The sequence below is a fragment of the Aspergillus brunneoviolaceus genome (genome assembly GCF_003184695.1).
Source record: "Aspergillus brunneoviolaceus CBS 621.78 unplaced genomic scaffold BO95scaffold_105, whole genome shotgun sequence".
In the NCBI taxonomy this organism is placed as follows: domain Eukaryota; kingdom Fungi; phylum Ascomycota; class Eurotiomycetes; order Eurotiales; family Aspergillaceae; genus Aspergillus; species Aspergillus brunneoviolaceus.
The window spans coordinates 82955-101723 of record NW_020290835.1 but is presented as its reverse complement, the minus strand read 5'-3'; the positions used below and the strand labels follow the sequence as shown (position 1 = coordinate 101723).

The following is an 18769-nucleotide window of genomic DNA, read 5'->3' as shown; positions in this document are numbered from 1 at the left end:
CAGGGAGGACTACGAGGAGGCGTTCCTGGCGGAGGCGCGCAGGGTGTGTGATTTGCGGTGGTTGAGGAGGGCGGCGCGGGTGGTGGAGGCGAGGGAGGGGGATATGAAGGGGTGGGGGTTGGGGTAGATTTTCTAGGGTTGGGTTCAGTCAGTTGGATAATATACTGAGTAACCCGAAACCAAAAAAAAATAGAAATTGAATCTGTGCAATATACACACACACACACTTAATCATCAGAATGCTATGCGATGCGATGCGATGCGATGCGATGCGATGCGATGCGATGCGATGCTGATGCACTACCACTCACCCACCCCCCGCACCGGGACTCTCAACAACCTCAGCCCTGATGAGCCTTGCACCGGCGCAGGCAACCTCCCCCCGCGCACATTCACCTGCAACGCAGCGTGCAGCAGCCGGGGCTCCCCCAGCCCCGCATCCCGCTCCCGCCGCACCCGCAGAAACTCCTCCCTCCCCACCCCGTCTTTCAAATGTTGGTTCATCCGTCGATGCTCCTCTACCGTCGCAAACGGCACCACCACCCCCGCCCGCCCCGCCGGCGGATAGTCATGTCCTGCCCAGACTTTCGTCTCTGGCGCCATCCCCAGCACGCGCCGCCCGGAGGCCCACAGACTCTCCGCCGACCCGCCGGGGAAGTCGCACCGCGCGGTCCCGATATCCGGGTTGAAGAGGGAGTCGCCGGCGAAGATGTTGTCTACCACTGTTGTTAGCGTCTGGTGCTGCAATTTGATAACAAAGTTGTGATGAAGTAAACTAGGGAAAGGAAACGGACATACCACCAACCATATACCCCAAATGGTCCGGGGTATGGCCCGGCAGATGCAGCGCGACGGCGTCCAGGGTCCCGATGGTGAAGTGCTCGTCGTCCTGGAAGAGTTTGTCGAATGCGGTGCGGCGGTATTCTTCCTCCGGGATGCTGTAGCGCTGCGCGAAGAGGGTCTGGACGTGTTGGATGCGGTGGCCGGCGCAGATGGGGATCTTGGTCTGTGCAGCTGAGGAGGTGGCTTGCGATTTGAGTAGCCGGGACTGCAGGTAGGCGGCGGCGGTGAGGTGGTCGGCGTGGATGTGCGTTTCCAGGATGTGCGAGATGGTGTAGCCCTTCTGCGCGATGAAGGCGAGCAACGCATCGGCGGTGGTGGTGCTGATGGTCTGGGTGGTGGGGTCGTAGTCCAGGACCGGGTCGATGATGGCGGCGGTGGAGGTGGTGGGGTCGACGACGAGGTATTGCCAGGTGCTGGTTTGGGGCTCGAAGAGGGCGTGGATGGTTGGGGTGGAGGGGGAGGTGCTGGCCAGGGTTGTGTGGGGCATGGCGGGTTGGTGTTGTTCTTTTTGCATTGAGGTTGGGGGCTGGGGGAGCTTAGGACCTGCTGCTGTAGCTGTTACTGTGGAGGTGAAGCGTTTGCTGCAGGGTGGTGTGCTGCTTGGATTGGCTGAGGCGAAGGAGGTACACGGCAATGGATGCACTCGATTCACGATCGTCCTTCGTGCTGGCTGGTGCACAATGCGACTGGTGAGTCGAGGTTTGAAAGATGGTAGAAACTTCATATTTATGGTGATTGGCGAATATTCCCTTGAATGTGTTGACACAATGCATGCAGTTGAAGATGGTGTTTAAGTATGCTCGGCGAGGTGGACGGCCTGACGTCAATCGGCGATGGAAGTGCAATCGGCGACCCGCCAACCTCCCCGTCGGGCCCTGCCCGGCTTCCCCACTTCCCCGAACTTCGAACATTCCGTACGGTTTCTCAGCCTCGCACAGTCAGATGCCCGAGAGTGTTATTAAGGTTGAAGTCTAGATGACTGACTCCTTGCAAGGTCCCGAGTGGCGAATGGCGGCACGCCTCCGTCAGAGCTCAATGACATATTTCGAAGGCAAAGTTCAACATCGTTCCATAAGTATATGTATTTTTATGAGACTCGAAGAATTTTTAAGTAATATTGTCTTTAATCTATTCTAAAAAAAACTACTCATGCATGTTACTGGAGAAGTAAATCCAAACAAGAACACAAACACTCATCAGATAATGAGAAGGTCGGTGCAGATGCAAAAAATCATGACTAGAACCGACCACAAACATCACCGCAAGGAACACCAGTCGCAATGTGCATCCAAGTCTATCGCCGCCATACGGTAACTGCTACTCATGGAAAGCTGTCATTGTATGAGGCTTCTTATCCTAGACAGAGTATGTACGATTTGGAGGTCGCTTGAGTCATGTTTCTTGGGGTCAGTTCTCGCTTGCTATCAGCAGTCCGAACAGGTAAGGCACATATCTAACCTTGGAGGTATTTGTAATACTGATATGACCTGAGCAGAGACTTCGCGCGCACACGGCCAGGGAAGCCTACGTACTACGGCAGGGACACCAGGACAATTCAGGTTAGCTTTGGAACCTGAAGTGTATGGGGACTGTGCCAATTCGGGCAACATTCGAGCGCGTTTATGCCCAAACGGGCTAAGTGCCATATTCACCGATGTCGAATCCATGCATCAAAAGCCCCACCTGCACCCTACTATGAAAGTCGTCTGGCAGATCCCAGCATAGCATACACCCGGAAGCTCGAAGACTTGACCTGACTCCTGATTTAGTCCATCCGGGCGATAGTCTCGCCGTTGCGATTTGTTTTACACAGGTTGCAGCCCCACTGAAGTGGCCGGCAACTTCCTTGATCGGGCAATAATCGAACGCACCTACTGATGGCCTATAGTCGATTGGGCTATGATTGAGGAGGCGAGTGCACTGTAGCATGTGCCATCGAACCTTGGCGGTTGCCTGGCTCGCTATCCCAGAACAGTATCTATTGAGCGCACCTACCTGTATTTGCCGGGGCGCGCGAAGCCCTCGCAAGCATGTCCCAAGTATCCCATGGAAGTACAAAGCCGTCGACTGTCCCCGTCCCAAGTCTTCCTAGATAGCTACCATTTCCATTTGTCTTCTCACAAGTCTCTTACCGTGACTATCACTTCAACAACAAACAAAAAAATCATGCAATTCTTCCAACTCCTGGTGATACTTGCCGCTGGCGCGTGGCCCGTCAGCGCAGCAAGCTGCCATCCCTTCCCTTCCTCGGTGATCGAGTTCTCAGCTGGATTCCAGCAGCCCAACCCGCCCCGGATCCAGGCAGAGTACCAGACCAACTTCCTTCAACACAAGTGGTAAGCGGCGAACACACACAGAAACATAGATGCCAGCGTTCTATCCACTATCCCACTGACTAAGCAACAGGAACCAAAACCTGTCCCACATCACGACCGGATTCATCAAGAACTCGCCATCCCAGAACTTCGTCCAGGTCGACGAAGCGTACGATGGTGGCCTGGCCTCCTCCCTGTTCAACTACGCCAACACCACCGACGACGGTCTGGTGGACAACATTTTGACCGCCTATAATCCCCAGTCCAACACCCCCACGGTGTGGCAGGGATTCGTCAACTCGAACTTCCCCCTGTTCCCCGAGGACATCCTCATCACCTATGGTGCGGTGTTTGGCGGACTGGTCCGGCGGCGGTTCAACACGGACATGGTGGCAGCTGTAAGTGGCTCTTCTCTGATTCATAGACGTAAATATAGACGCAGAGCAGATCAAAAAAGCTAACAGATCTGGCCCGGATCAGTGGGATATCATGTACCAGGGGCTTATCCCTGTGACGGTTTACGTGAACCACTGCAATGTCATGGTCGGATATGACTATTTTTCGCCGGGATTGCGGACCAGGGTTATCACCGAGTACTTCAACATTGAGGTCGGGTCTAAATCACTTATGTCGCGGTATCATAAATGATTGAGGACGGCAGGTGGTCTGTTTCACTGTCCCTACCCTACCGGGAGTCGGATACTACATCCGATACCCTAGGTGTACGGTGTTTCCTGTACGATGGCTGGCATATTTGAGATCATTTCATGTTGAATTCTCTATCTGAGATTACTGCAATTATAGTATACACAAGCGAAAGAAGATATTCTGAACATGAAACTGCCTGAATTGTTGGACGAATGTAGGAGCCATACGAGCCTTGGCACTACTCAGCCCCGGCCCCACTGCAGCCCACTCTCTTCGGAACAGGCATCAGGCATGGGGCAAGTCATATAAAGGGCCAGCCAACCCCTGAGTAGACATGGCAGCCACTTCAAAGATTTCCTCCTCCTGGACCAACAAGCCTCAAAGTATGGCCGAAAAGATACGCACACGACCCTTGAACCAAAATGACCCGACGCCCGGTTGGACCGCTGGACAAACGCCGAATCACCACGCGCTGCCAGCCATGTGCGAACCGACGGGTAAAGGTTCGAGCAACCCATTTTCTTCTCCCGACATAGAGACAAACTTATGCGAGAGGGTCAAAACAGTGTGAGGGGGGCCGTCCATGTGATCGATGCCTCTGGCTGCAGAAACCTTGTGTGCCACAGCCGCAGCAACAACGACAACAACAGCTCAAGCAAGCCCAAGTTACGTTCATCTATACTTCGAATGCGGCCAATCCCACCGTGCCTCCCCAAGTACCGAGGCCAGACGGCAGTGTATATCTGGATCACTTCGCATCCTTCCTGCAGCGGTGCCACTTCAGCGACGAGTTCGCGGCCGCAACGGCAGATATCATCAGTGTGCTTGGCCGATCCCCTTTGCTCCGGTACATCACGACGGCGATTGGCGCGCTGGAAGCGGGGAGAAAGGGCTCGATCCGATGGTGCCTCGGCGAGCAGGCGGAGTCTCCGCGGCAGATCGCGTTCCGGGCCTGCGGACGATCGCTTCGAAGTCTGCGGCACGCGACGACGGTCTCGGTCTCGACCGGGAACTCTGATGCCTGTTACCGGGAGGACGTGACGTGGTGCACGTTTCTCCATGGGCTCTTTGAGGTATGCTGCGGCTGCGTGCGCGGACAGAACCCAGCATGAAAGTTACTGACCCAGTGCCAACGCAGCTGATGGCCGAGAGTTCCGGCGACTCCTTCGCCACGCACCTGCTGTTCGGTACGTCTCGAGTCCTTTCGCTGCTGGAGCGGGCGCTGGAGCCCGCACGCGAGCTCTCCAGGCCCACGAAGAGCTTGGTTGACGCCTTCGCAACCCTCGAGAGCCACAGAGCCATCCTCTACGGCGACAAGGTCACCCTTGCTCCAGCCGGAGACCAGCCGTTCCTGCCGCAGCCAGACCCCAGGGGGAGGGAGATCCTCGGGCTCATGGTCCAGACCTCGGACTTTGCGAAACGGCAAGTTCGCCCTTCCTCGAAGTCTTTGTTCTCTGGAAGCAGCTAACGCTCCAACTCTCACGCTGCTGTTTAGACTGTTCGACGAGATCGAGGCCATTGATCCGGCCCGTCGATCCTCAGATCCAGGATTAGACGCCCTCGCTCGCGCCGGGCTCGCGATCAGAGACGAACTCCTTCATTGGCAGCAGCGGGAAGCAGCAACAAGCAGGTCGAGACCGCTTGCGACGCAGCCTTCCACGCGATTGGCCGCCGTCCTCATGCACGCGCTGCTGCTCTACCACAGCATGAACTTTACCTTCTACTACCCATGCTGGTCCACGAGGACCGTGCCCCGGCTTACGCAGACGGAAGTCGACGACCACGTCGCGGCCATCCTGGATCTGTCCGGGCCGCTTCTCGCGGATACGGACCTCCCCGCGGTGCTCCTGCTCTTCCCGGTGCGGATGGCCGGAGTCCATGCGTCCGCGAACCACGCCCGGGATAGGGTGCTAGGCACGATCGGCAAGATCCGGCACAAGGGCTTCCTCGTTGCGGATAGGATCGAGGTGGATTTGCAGGAGGTTTGGGCGTATGAGGGGGAAACGCTACATGATATCGAAATGTAAACTCGTAAGAATACTAAACTTTGTAGAAAACTTCTTCTCAATAACAATTCTCGGATTGTATTTTAGCTGTGGGTTAAGCTATCGACAAAATCATAGATATAATATAGTTTCAAAAGCTATAAACAAAAAATAAACATGGATAAGAATTGAAGCGGAGTATAGCTTATAATTCAAAGATTGGGAGCAAGAACAGTAAAGTTGTATCAAGCCATGTCCTAAATTACCGCCCAATAACCATCCCTGAAGACAATCACCGAATCCCCGCCCCTGCGGCCCCACCCATAACCCCGACCAGGAGATAGATTTTCTTGCACCGTTGCACGGGTTGCACCCCCACAAGATCCAATGCGATCATCCCATGTGGCACGCCGTCCAGAAAAAACAAGTTATTTTTGGGAATAAGGTTACCCCTAAAGTCCCCAGTATGGCAGGTGCACGGCTAAACGTTCAGGAGTGAGATTTCGGCAGAATATAACTTTGGAAAACATCCAGAAGGGCCAAAACCTGGAAGAAAAACTGCCCTGCCCGGGACAGTTACATTTTGTTTCTCTGAAGGTAGAGAGGGGTGTTGGCATTTGTGCTACCGGTCAGATGAATTGGGCAAGACTGCTACGGCCAGGTTCCGGTTTCTCCCGATGGTGGGTTCTGCTTTCGGTCAGCCCGGGGATTTCCCGTTTGTCAAGGTAACCCGTAGCGACAGCGGCTTTGTTGGTACTGTTACTTGAGAAAATTGAGAAGTGGAGAAGAATCTTGGGGCAAAAATGATACATTAAAAAAAATTGAACTTGAATCAAGCCTAACTCCAAGCCAAACTTGACCGCTATGCTCCAAATCGCCTGACTAGCATACACAATAAATCCCATAAAGAAAAGGCAACAACCAGGATATCAATCATAAGCGCAAGCCGTAATCAGACCGTCAAGACATACCTAACGCTGAGGAATCGCACTCGCTATGCAAATGGAGATAATGATAACACGTCAATAAAACTGTCCACACTTTTGGCGCTCTTGCAAAATCATCAAGTCAAATCATCATCCGAAAGATGCGCCATGCGAACATTCAACAGGGTATAAAACTGATCATGACAAAGAGTCGAGAGTTCCACACAGCCTTGAAATCAGAAAAATTATTTCTTGAACATGTAGTGTCCGTAGATGCCACCGACTTCTCCGACGGCGACAGGGATCTTCCTCATGCCCCACCATCTGGCACCCATCTTCCAGTCGCGCGAACCGTCGTCCAGAGCGTAGTTCGGCATAGAGGCAGGGTCGCGAACATACCAGCCACGACGGCCCAGCTCACGAACCGTCCAGCCGGGCGACGTTTTGGCATTTCGAGCTCTTTCCCGCAGAGGAGCAATCAGCTTGTCACTGAATTCGATGACCTGCAGAGGATAGGTCTGCTGCGAGAGGATGACACAAGCATTCGGGTTGAACACGGTTCCAATCGTCAACTGGGGCGCCTTGTTGAGATCCAGGTAACGAAGGGTATGCGGGACCCATTCCTCAACAAAAGGTGGTGGCACGGCTTCAAGGGGGGTGGGCGGAAGGCTGTCGATGGGAGTGGCAGGCGCACTCTCAACACCAGTGGCAGGCCGAGGTGGAACGAAAAACTGGTTCAGATCCTGACCCGACAGCTCACAGGAGCTCAGCCCCAGCTCCTCCAAGTGCTTAGTCAGGGGGATCAGAGCTTTGGTGTGAGCGGGGGTGACCTTCGCACCGCCCAAATTGAGGGAGCAGAGGGAGGAAGGCAAGTGTGGGAGAAGAGCCGAAACGTCTTCCTCCTCCAAGAGACGGGAGCGCGTAGGATCGGTCAAAAGGTTCAAGAACACCAGCGAGCCACAGACAGCAGGATGAGTGGTTAGGAACTCCACCACCTTGGGACCACGCAGGCGACTGCACCGGGACAGGCTGAGGTGGGTGATCTGGGCGGTCTTAGGGATCGAGAAAAGCGCATCCTCGCCGACCTGAGTGTGGGTGAGATCCAAGTGAGTCACATTGACCAAGCGAGGGAGGAGAATCTCAAACGCCACCGACGGTAAGCTGCTGCATTCGTGCAACGAAACCCGTCGCAAGTTAGGCAATGCAGCCGGGAGACCAGGACCCGAGGTCAACGCCTCGAGGAAGAGGCCGGAGAAAGACTGAGTAGAACAGCCGCAGAAATCAACAGCGGACAGGTTGGGAAGGCCCGTAAACAGCTTCCGGATAACTTCCATGCTGAGATCCCCCTCCACGTGCTCCTGAAGCAAGCATTCGCGCAGGTTGGGCAACAATTCCAAGCACTGTAGCAGGGTCTTGGAGGTAAGGTTCTGGATCTCCGAGTTCATCTGCTTGGTCCGTCCCAAGCCCACCGAAGTAAAGTGAGAGAAGTCGAGACGACGCACCAAAGTGCCCAATGCCGGATAGAGGGAGATGTGGTTCAATGCCTTGGAAAAGATGATGGAGTGGGGGAAAGTCATGTTCCTGTACAACACACTAAGCGTAGCCGCATGCAAAGTCTTGGAGGTCAGAAGGCATGAGATCAGATCCACATTGCGGGGAGTATATCCGTTGGGGGGTACATCAAGCGCCAAGAGGGAGATGATCTGGTCTATCGTCCTTGTTAGCACGTTTACATGTTTAAGACGAGAGGGGAGTCTCTTACCAAGCACCTCCGGTGGGACCTTCTCCAAGCGCGAGGTTCCCGGGACCGGCTTAGGCTGCTCTTCCTCCACGACAACCTGCTTCTCTTCCGGAACCTGCAGGGTCTGACTCGGGGGTTCGGCCACGGGGGAAGTCGACTCCCAGGCCCAGCGGGAGTGCAGTTGATTCAGCCCTCGAAGATCGCTGTAGCTGCGACTCAAGCTCTTGCCTCCCAAACGGATCTGCTTCCATCCCAGAAAGCCACCACAGGGGCAGCAGAAGTCGGGAGTCGGCTGCATCTCTAAGGGGTTAGGCTTAGCGGTCTCCTGAGGGGAGTGTTCAATGTGGGTATCGACGAACGATTGCGCAATGCCTATGATGTATTAGTCGAGGTTCAACTGCCTCACGCGACCCGGGAAGACCTACCGTCGACGTCTTCTTTGATAGAGCCAAAGGACTCCCGGCGACGGCTGCTAGACCGCGAATGTTCCGCCGACGACGAGCACGAGGGAGAATGAGGAGAAGTGCTGCGCGATCCGTTGGAGGGCGACGCGTTTCCGGAGGAAGTGTATCTCACGAAGGTCTGCTTCGGAATCGCGATCGCGGTTGGGACGGTGGCGGAAGACATGATGGGCGGGTATTACTGTGGACGGGGAAAGGCTCTATATGGAAGTAGGGCCAGTCCCAAATGAATGAGGACGCCGCGAATGAGTGAATGAAGGAAGAAGAGGGGTAAGGGTAAGAGTGTTCTGTGTGGTGTGTGGTGTGTGGTGTGGTGTGGTGGTGTGCGCCGGCTGTGTTAGTTGAGCAAATGAGTAGAAATGGTGAGGCGGCGGGATGGAAAGGGAAGACGGAGGAAAGAGAAGGGAAGGAAACAGAGGAAAGGAAAAGCTTTTTTTCCTTTTTCTAAATTCCCTTGGCCTTTTCTCTCACTTTCCCCGGATTCCAGCAAAACCCCCTGGACAGCAGAGTGCACTAAGAGGGGCGAGCGGAGACGCAATCAACAGTGTTGGAGGTGGTTTGTGTGGTTTGAAGTCGACGGACGGAGTAAACGGAAAACTGTTAGTCACAGATTGCAGTGGACTGGGATCATGCACTCGAGTGGAGAGCTGCTGATGAAATCGCCGATCCCCTCTGACGACAGCGCAGCGCGGAAATAGAGTATCAACGAATGTACAGTTTGTTCTTCACAAACAACAAATAGAGGAGTTTGCTTCGGTTGAAGAGAAGTCAGGAGTGTTGGTGTGGGACGGGTGGTGGATTGGAGAAGATGGCAAATAATCGACTCGTAGAATAGAAGGAAAGAAGGAAGGAAAGGGAAAAAAAAAAGTAATGAGGCGGCAAGACACCGACGTCAAGTTTCTATTAAGTAAGGCAAATTGTAAAGGGCCCGAAGAAAAACCATCCAAAGAAGGAAAAAAAAGAAAAAGAAAAAAAAAAGGTTCTGGCGCAGAATGACAAGCAGTGGTGAGTGGAGCCGGAAAGAAGCAAATCAGCGTGGATCGGACAGCGGAGGGCTTTTAAGGTTCCATCCATCCAAGAGGAACAAAGAACGGTCGTCCAGATGATGTTCACAAAGTACCGAGTACCAAATACTCAATTACACGAGAACTACCTGTTAGACTAAATGCTACAAGTATTGAGTATGTCTCTGTTCATGTACCATACCCACTCCGGAAGAGGAGATCAAAAGGTACCATCCACTGGCCCACCAGGACCACCATCATCATGAATCAGATGTGCAACCTCACTGCATCATCCTGCATCTCCCAGGCTTACGGATCTTCTTCCCGGTTTTCGCTCTCGCCTTGTTCATTCGCCGACATCCGTAGGGACGTGGATCGATCGCGACTAGGGGGGGGGGGGGGGGGGGGGTTTATTTTAATTGAATAATTTAGTCGGTTGTCACTAATCCTTCGTTTCCTCACTAAAGCTGACTCAGCTACTTGCCGCTTCCGGGAGGGGAGGGGAAAGGATGATCAGGTTATCAAGTTCATGGACTGTACACAGTGTGTACACAGTGTACATACAGTACCTCAGGATACGCGAACGCGATCCTGGCCATTGATGGACATCGCAATGCGCAGGTGATCGTATCGCATCAATTTCCATTAGAATATGGAATGCAGTGATTTGATGACTTGTCATGGCGCCATCCACCGGGGTTTGGCTGCATTCTATGACATAATGAAAAACCGCCTTCCTGCAGCCCCGTGACCCGGCCCAAACGGGCGGTCCGGCACTCCTCCGCCGACCGACCGACTAATTCAACTAGTGGCACGGTCTAGCTGGGCTTGGCTTATTATTTAGTTAGTCTGACATAGTACTCAACTATTATGACTAGTGGTCTAGACACTCGGTAGCGTAGCAACGCGGGGAATAAATATCATGTTTGATCATGTTTCACAACCCAGGGAAACTCAAGTTGATTCGAGTTTGGCCATGTAGGAACTAGGGAATTGGGTTTGTCCTACCCCAGAATCCCCCCTCAACCCCTCTCGCAGATGAGGTATTCCTTACCTAACAAGAACCTTGGGGGCGGAGGTCTCGTGATCACGCGGGGAGCACTGGCACTCACCCCCTCAATATCCCCCCCTCTTCGGCTCCCCAACTCAATGAACAATGAATTCTGGCACTTCACACTAAGGTCTGGTCCCAAATCAGCTCACATCCCTGGATTCTTGGAGCGGGTTTCAGAGGAACCGCTACCGACTTGGGTTTAGTTTCGATCAAACCAAGCTGGACTATGCTTCCATGCATCCCAGATGCTTGGCTCCAGCTCGTCTACTTCGACTGCTGCACGGGTTCGGAATCGCATCCGCACTCCATGCTAAACGAAGAGTGTTCTCAATTTTGAGCCTGGAGGACGATCAACAAGCCAAGCCGACCGACCTACACAGCCTTACAGCATCTGGTTCATCCTTCAAGTGCACTATTCCACTCCGTTCTGAAATAGTTCCGCCCTTGGATCCCCTGACCAACCACCCTGTTTCTTGGCCCAGTCTTGGCTCGTCCCTTGCAGTTGCACCTGGGCATAACCTTGAACCCTTTCTACCGGTACGGGACTCAAACGTTGATTCACTCATGGCTTCTTTCGTTATTCTTCCATCGAGATCACTCTGTCGGCATGGACGGATGCCTAGACTTGCGATTGGAAGCGAGGGATTACTTCGGCCTCTTCAACATCACGTCAGGCGCAGATTGAGTCACCCTTTCCAGAACGTTACCAGTTGGGGATCATACATAGCAATGAATGTATGAGGCAGTGGAATGGCCGTGCAGGTGGACGCTGCATTGTATTTCCCCCTTTGGAACATTGCCAAGAACGAACCCCCCTTCGGCTACGGGAGCCGCCCAGACGCGCCCCCTCTGGGCTATTGGGGCAGTCACGGGTCCATCCATCATTGGGGGGCGACGATCTGCGACAATGGAACCTCCGCTGTCGATTACCGGTAGGTACCTCAATATGGTCCCATTCTCGTGGGTCACTGCCCTCTCACCATCCTCGGTTCGGAGAAGCAGATTCGCTTCGTCCCCGATCGTCTGTGACACGCCTCACTTGAGTCACCCCAACATGGCACCACCATTGTAGGCGATTAGGCGAGGTTGTCCTCCAGACATCCAAGACAGACTCGTCATACCTGCGCAAGTGGTACAATCTTACTGATCTTTCACGCCATCGAGCGTCGGCCGCATCACGAAAACCCAGCTCGGCATTTTTCGGGCCCTAGCGATGCACCTCGCCCATTGAATGGTCACCTTTTTCTTAAGTCGCAAATGACGTGGATGAAGGGCAAAAATGCACGAGAAGCAGAAGTGAAAATGACATGGGATTATAGATATCTAAAAGTACACCAGGATGTGCCACAAGTCAGCCTCACTCAATCCGAGCAAGCCGCTCGAATCAATGTATGAAGCCAGCTCCATCCCTTGTGTCACGACTGCCAAACACATCACAACACGCAAACCTATCCAAAATCTGCCATCCAGGAGAGCTATACTCGTCCCAGCAGACCCACTGGTGTGGTAGCCTTTGCAGCAAAGGCGATGCAGCCGCCTACCAAAGACAGAACGCCGCTGAAAATGGACGCCTGCAGGAACCCTCCGTAATGATCGAACAGTGCTCCAATCACGGGGGGCCCGATCAAGGCGGCGACGGAGCTGGTAGCGATGCCCATCCCCATATACGTCCCGCTTTCCCGGGCGTCCTTCATGCAGAGTGTGAATGCCGCGCTCGCTCCCGAGATGATGGTACCCGATGCGAACCCGATAAACACCGCGTATACCACCAACCCAGCCGTGGATTCCGCCTTGGTCATACAGAGGCCGATCACACCCGTGGCGATCCCTCCCAGGGCGAACATGTTCAACCGCCCGTATTTATCCGCGAGAATCCCGGGGATGATGCGTCCGAACGTGGACGCGGCGTTGAGAATCGCCAGTAAGTACGAGGCCAGCGTGGCGTCCATGCCCCGGGTCACTGCATAGGTGGGGAGATAGAACAGCGGGGTGAACAGCCCAATGAACATGAAGAAGAAGGCGGCGATGATGAGATCGAACCGGGCTTGCGTGAAGGCCTCCGGGATGAAGAATGAGGTCGTGCGCGGGGGCAGGCGAGGCTTGACCACTGTACACGCGAACGCCATCAGGGGTATGACCACGAACCCCATCACTCGCACCGACCAACCAAACCCGAGCGACGAGCTGTTCAGCATCTTGGACAGCGCAATCGGGAAGACCACGCCCCCAATCGATGAGCCGGACACGATCAGCCCGAGGGCCGCGGCTTTCTTCTTGTCAAAGTACTGTGACACGGCGGCGAAAGCCGGCAGCTGGAGGAAGGCCATTGCCGTGCCGAGAAGGACGCCCTGCGCCAGCATGAACTGCCAGTATTCCGAGCAGAGACTGGTCATCATCATGGCGAAGATGTAGACGACTGCCGCCGGCCGGATGACCTATATTTCTAGTGAGTTGATGGGCACTTCCAATGGAATGGGCATCGGAGAGCACTCACCCACGTGCCATAGCGATCGAACAATGGACCCCCTAGTCCACCGGCTGCGAACTGGAGGAATGTACATAGCGACCCGATCCAGGAGATCTTGCTGGACGACTCAACGCGCAGCTGATTGGCCTCGTAGTATTCTTGGAACACGCCAAACGAGTTCGCAAACCCCAGACAGGAGAACATGATGCATGCGCCTCCGGCCGCAACGAGCCAGGCCTGGCTCCCGCCGTCGGGGGCTGCCTCGTGCTCCGCAGGTGTGGGCGCGGCTTTCTCCACATCCGACATAGAAGCTGCAGCGGATTCGGTGTGACCCATGATGCGAACTCGAGTGGCACAATTGTGTTAAGTGATTAAAGGCTGATCTTAGGTCTTGTAGTGTGACGCATCAGGTAAGACAATACCATGGCTCTCACTACCTTATATATGACTTGGACAGTACAATTTGCTTCCAGTTTGCGCGGAGATACTCGTAGGGCTGACGGGGCGGACTCGGTTGTCGGTCGGAGAATGGGCGTCCACTTGAACCCACAGCGCAATAGCAGCACCATGGCATATATTGCTTGTCGTCGGTCTTTACAGCAGCTACCCAGCTTAAGAGCCGAATCGGGTCCTTGACAGGGGACTAGACGTGATTAAGCACTTTTATCAAAGCCCACAGTTGTAGAGATAGAGGAATTCCACGTTCTACAAGTTAAACATCGCTGTTGGGGCCGCACATTATCGTCCTTGCCATACACGATCACATGACCCGCTATCTCCGCCGACGGCGATCGGGGGATTTGGCTGTCTCCGAGTGTCAATCCCCGCTGCATGACTCTGACAGCTCCGTGCACCGCTGTAACCACCACCTTCATTGTTTTCTTGGACATCTGTCATTTCACTTGTCTCTCAACAGCTCTCCCTTCTTATCTAGATCCTCCGGATGATCAGCATGATAGGACCCGCCCGCCGACGCCGAAGACCAGCGGTGTAGGCTACCCTCGGAGAATTCCCCTCGTCTCCCTAACCCCGCGCTGACAATCCAAACACATCAGCTCGTGCTCTCTGTGCAGACGCCGCAAGATCAAATGTGATCGTCAAGCGCCATGTAGCCACTGTACTCGCTCCGGGAATCAGGCTACCTGCGAGTATGATAATTCCGACGTTTCTCGGCCTTCGCAGCCGGCGTTTGGCGTCACGCCCACCAGACCAGCCCCGTATGCGATACCCACTGAGAGTGCATCGCATACCGGTCACACAGCCCCATATACAATCCCCAATGGTGGGACACCACATACCAGCCGCACGGAATCCTCTGTGCCCAGTCTCCACTCCGCTGCACATACCACCGCCTCAACCAAAGCCTCGACTGTCGCCAGTCCCCAGTCGGACCCGAATGTGGAGGCCCTCAAAGACAGGGTCCGACAGCTGGAACAGCGACTGGCTGAGACCGTAGCCAAGCCTGCGGTCCAGCCGCCTCCAGTTGCCCCAATCCCGGAGGTCGTAACCGCAGGCTCCACGATGACTGGGCTGTTCCATTTGCAGCATGAAAAAGACGCTGCTAGCTCGGCCGTAGCTATCACTCGTAGTATCATGCACAAGTCGCGGCTATTCGGCCAGAGCTTCTGGATCAACGGCATGGCGACGGAGGTAGGTGGCCCCGTTCATTTCATCTAGACCTCTGCCTAATGCTATTCTAGTTCTGGGGCCTCTTCCAAATCCTGGAAACCCATGCGCGAGACCAAGGTAGTCAGGCGTTCACCAAGGTCCAGAAATGTAAAGCCATCGGCAAGATCATCAAGGATAGACGCACACCTTCCTGGCCTGTAGTGACCGCCACTCCACTGCCCCGGAGAGAGGTTGCTGACCAGCTGGTGGACTGCTATCTGCGCACCAGCGAAGCCATCCACCGCATCCTGCACATTCCTACCTTCCGTCGCGACTACGATGCTCTCTGGGCAGCCCAGAGCACGCCGGACCCTGCGTTCGTGATCCAGCTCAAACTGGTCTTTGCCATCGGAGCGGCCACCTACGACGAACACTTCACGCTCCGTCCGTCGGCGATGGCCTGGGTCTACGAGGCGCTGACCTGGCTCGCGAAGCCAGAGTACAAAGCCCACCTCAGCATGCAGTTCCTCCAGCTCAACCTCCTCGTTCTTCTGGCGCGCGAAGCCACAGGCATCGGCGGCACCCTGACCTGGATCCCGGCGGGCTCACTCCTGCGCATGGCGATGCACATCGGCCTGCACCGCGACCCGAACCACCTCCCCAAGCGCACCCTCTTCGCCTCCGAGATGCGCCGCCGGCTCTGGAACACCGTCCTCGAACTCTCCGTCGCGTCGAGCATGCTCTCCGGCGGGCCGCCGCTCCTCTCCGTGGAGGACTTCGACACCCTGCCTCCCAGCAACTACGACGACGACCAGCTCACCAACACCACCACTACAGCCAGCAACGACACCGACACCGACAACCCCCCAGGCCCACAGCCCGACAACACATTCACGCAGACCTCCATCGCCATCGCGTACCGCAAGACCTTCCCCGCGCGCCTAGCCATCACGCAAGCCCTCAACAACCTCAACACGAAGCTCACCTACGAGGACACCCTCCGACTCGACGCGGACCTGCGCACGGCGTACCAAGAAACGTGCCACACCCTCCACACCCTCACCGCCAACAAACCCCTACCCCTGACCCGCACCCCCTCCCCGTTCACCCTGCAACTCCTCGACTTCCAAATCAACCACCACTTCATCGCCCTCCACATCCCCTACTTCATCCCGGCCCTCCACGACCCAAAAACCTACGCCTACACCCGCAAAGTCCTCACCGAAACCGCCCTCCGCGTCTGGTGCACCGCCTGGCCCTCATCAGCCATCATCCACCTCGTCACAGCCACCACCCCTTCCCCTTCCCCCTCTTTTACCCATGCTCATACCCATACCCATACCCATACCCCCAACCCCGACTCCGAACTCCTATCAAGATACATAACCAACACCTCCAGCCCCTACACGCAAACCACAATGCAAGCCTACAACCTCGCCGCCTTCGAGCTGCGCGCCCAGCTGCGCGAGGCCTGCTCCGCCGCTCCTGCGTCCTTCGCCGCCGCCGGGCCATTGTCGCATGGCTACCCCCACCAACCCATCCGCCACGACCTCCTGACCATCACCCGCGAGGCCAAGCCCTGGCTCCGCCGGGGTCTGCGCAGCGGCGAGACCAACATGAAGGGATACCTGCTGCAGGCGCTGGTCGAGGCGCAGGTCGAGGCGGTGCTGCGGCGCGTGCCGGATGCGGAGCTGGGGGGGTGGTTGGTGCGCGCGGCGGAGCGGGCGGTGGAGGAGGCGTTGGGCGTTTTGGGGGATGTTCTTGGGGGGGATTGTCGCTCGCTTGAGGGGGGGGAAGGTGGTGTTGTTGGAGGGAATACGCGGGGGGAGAACACAGGGTATCAGAGTGCTGGGGAATCTGAGGCTGGGAGAAAGGGGGTGGGGGAGGGGGAGGGGGCGCGGTCGATGGGGGATTGGGATTTGGATCTTTTGGTGAGTTTTCGCTTTACCCTCCGCTGTGCCCTTGTGTTTCTTTTGAGGGAGAAGGGGTTGGTTGCTGGTTACTGATTCGTTGGTTGGTAGACGTCTGATGCTATGTTCGGGTTGGATTTGGAGGGGTTGGGCGGGTGGATGGTGGATGAGGGGGTTGCGCAGGGGTCGTTTTTGTGGTAGTCTGTTTTACTTCCTTTTTATGCACTAGGTGAGGCTTAGGTTAAGGTCTTGGAGGTTTGTATATATACTGCAGAGTCTCTACTCAGTGTACAGTGTGCATCTCTCTACTGCTAGGCAATGGCAGATCAACGTAGGCATTGTTCTACTTCAGCTATGTCAAAGCTCGGCACGATCCCACGATAGATGAGAATTACGAGAGGGCTCTATCCACAATTCCTAGCCGCTTCCAATTTGACTCCCAGCTGTATTATCAGTCCAGTCCCTCCAGGAAAGAACAAATAAACAATATGATTGACTAGAGAGAGAGAGAGAGAGCAACGAGCCCTGTTGATTGGGAGAAAAAGTTTCTATAGTCTTGTTGGGGAGGCTTCACAACAGCCAGCTTCGCATGACCCTCCTCCTTTCTGAAATTCTGTAATTCATGATTCAGGAAAAGTCGTCTTCGTATATTCCTCGAAATCAGGCTTCACGAACTCCAACCTCACCATTTCCCGACGTCTGGTCCACTCTGAGCAGCGACTCGTATGGAATTAGTGGCGGATGTCGGATTATTTCATTGCTGTACTGGAGGGTGTCGGTATCGGATTCACAGTGAGCGTAGTATTCATGCCATCGCATCCATACCGAAATCCCGTATTATAGGGATTAGAAATCTTCCGTCGTGGAAGAGTAAGGAAAGAAGACCAGATGTACGGAGACATTGACAATGCGGCCCAGAGAATGGATTGGGGGGGGGGGGGGGGACAAACGAGTCAGAATCGATCTCATCCTTTCCAGGACCAAGTCCTGCCTATTCTCTGCGTACTCGAGGTTTGACAACAGGCCGATATTTCTCCGTGAACTGACGTGATATCCTGCTTTAAGCTACCTCCTCCCACCAGCACTGACCATCTCTCCCACGTGTCAAAGTGGTTTTCTCCCAGCTTCATCTTCCGGTTTCAAGCATGGGAGTGACACGTCGAGTAGACCTTCTGCACGGTGAAAGCGGAGGTGTGTTGTGATAACATGAAGCCAAGTTCTCCATCCTTGTTTGTCAGCCAGTAAAGAAGTCACAGCCGGAAGGACGTCGGGTATTTTGCCTGACAGACTTGCCATCAGTTCCGTAAAGGTGGAACATCGGCAGAACGCGCGCTCTGGGGCGTACCCCATAAGAAACGGTAGCTTAGTCTCGCCCGTCACTTCTGGCCTTCACTGAAACAAGAACCCTTGAGCCAAAAACCGCATTAGAAAGAATAGAAGAATTTGAGATAGCGCCCCGGTTCCCTTCTGCCTGTGTGGTCCTAGCTCACGTGTGCCATGAACTCGTTCAGATCCAGGGTTCGACCACTTGCAGCGGAAGCGTCAATGGCTTCCTGAGCGGTTGTGAGCGATATCGCTCCCATTTGTTACTTGTATAGGTTACAACCGGACGAACCATGAAGGGCTTGGTACGGCAAGAAAGGATCAGCATCGAGTTGTACATCAGACCACAGGATCATGGACCATGTGCCCACCGATGAGTAATCTCGATGGCTTCCAAGCTTCACGGATGGAGTGAGCCCCTACCGGTATCTGGTGGTCTCTCTTTACCCTGCAAGCCCCTTAAGCTTAGTATCGGTAACCAGAA

The 18769-nt window shown here is 54.9% G+C and overlaps 7 protein-coding genes across 7 annotated transcripts; 4 read left to right on the top strand and 3 right to left on the bottom strand.

The window, feature by feature from the left end:
• Positions 1-300: 300 nt before the first annotated feature.
• BO95DRAFT_468933 (MBL fold metallo-hydrolase) lies at positions 301-1330 on the bottom strand (the record flags this gene model as incomplete). Its single annotated transcript, XM_025589401.1, has 2 exons — positions 301-716; positions 799-1330. 2 exons carry the CDS (start codon positions 1328-1330, stop codon positions 301-303), a joined length of 948 nt encoding a protein of 315 aa, XP_025436826.1.
• A 1621-nt stretch (positions 1331-2951) lies between these two features.
• BO95DRAFT_518857 (uncharacterized protein) lies at positions 2952-3806 on the top strand (the record flags this gene model as incomplete). The annotated part of the gene is made up of 3 exons (XM_025591991.1): positions 2952-3179; positions 3250-3556; positions 3639-3806. Exons 1-3 carry the CDS (start codon positions 3010-3012, stop codon positions 3804-3806), a joined length of 645 nt encoding a protein of 214 aa, XP_025436825.1. The 5' UTR covers positions 2952-3009.
• A 1031-nt stretch (positions 3807-4837) lies between these two features.
• On the top strand, positions 4838-5833 carry BO95DRAFT_375978 (uncharacterized protein; the record flags this gene model as incomplete). The annotated part of the gene is made up of 3 exons (XM_025583171.1): positions 4838-4879; positions 4945-5124; positions 5171-5833. Coding segments are annotated over 3 exons (885 nt in total), but the record flags the coding sequence as incomplete, so codon positions are not given.
• Positions 5834-6829: 996 nt separating this feature from the next.
• BO95DRAFT_21150 (Leucine Rich Repeat domain protein) lies at positions 6830-9074 on the bottom strand. Its single transcript, XM_025581117.1, has 4 exons — positions 8884-9074; positions 8818-8830; positions 8480-8756; positions 6830-8425 (listed from the first exon to the last, which is right to left on the bottom strand). Exons 3-4 carry the CDS (start codon positions 8754-8756, stop codon positions 6963-6965), a joined length of 1740 nt encoding a protein of 579 aa, XP_025436823.1. The 5' UTR covers positions 8818-8830; positions 8884-9074; the 3' UTR covers positions 6830-6962.
• Positions 9075-11727: 2653 nt separating this feature from the next.
• BO95DRAFT_468929 (uncharacterized protein) lies at positions 11728-12188 on the top strand (the record flags this gene model as incomplete). Its single annotated transcript, XM_025589400.1, has 2 exons — positions 11728-11909; positions 12050-12188. 2 exons carry the CDS (start codon positions 11728-11730, stop codon positions 12186-12188), a joined length of 321 nt encoding a protein of 106 aa, XP_025436822.1.
• Positions 12189-12452: 264 nt separating this feature from the next.
• BO95DRAFT_376003 (MCT family MFS transporter) lies at positions 12453-13750 on the bottom strand (the record flags this gene model as incomplete). Its single annotated transcript, XM_025583172.1, has 2 exons — positions 12453-13412; positions 13472-13750. The coding sequence occupies 2 exons, from the start codon at positions 13748-13750 to the stop codon at positions 12453-12455; spliced, it is 1239 nt and encodes a 412-aa protein (XP_025436821.1).
• Positions 13751-14396: 646 nt separating this feature from the next.
• On the top strand, positions 14397-17277 carry BO95DRAFT_477346 (Zn(II)2Cys6 transcription factor; the record flags this gene model as incomplete). The annotated part of the gene is made up of 4 exons (XM_025589980.1): positions 14397-14434; positions 14500-15094; positions 15145-16809; positions 17257-17277. The coding sequence occupies 4 exons, from the start codon at positions 14397-14399 to the stop codon at positions 17275-17277; spliced, it is 2319 nt and encodes a 772-aa protein (XP_025436820.1).
• Between the last annotated feature and the right edge of the window lie 1492 nt (positions 17278-18769).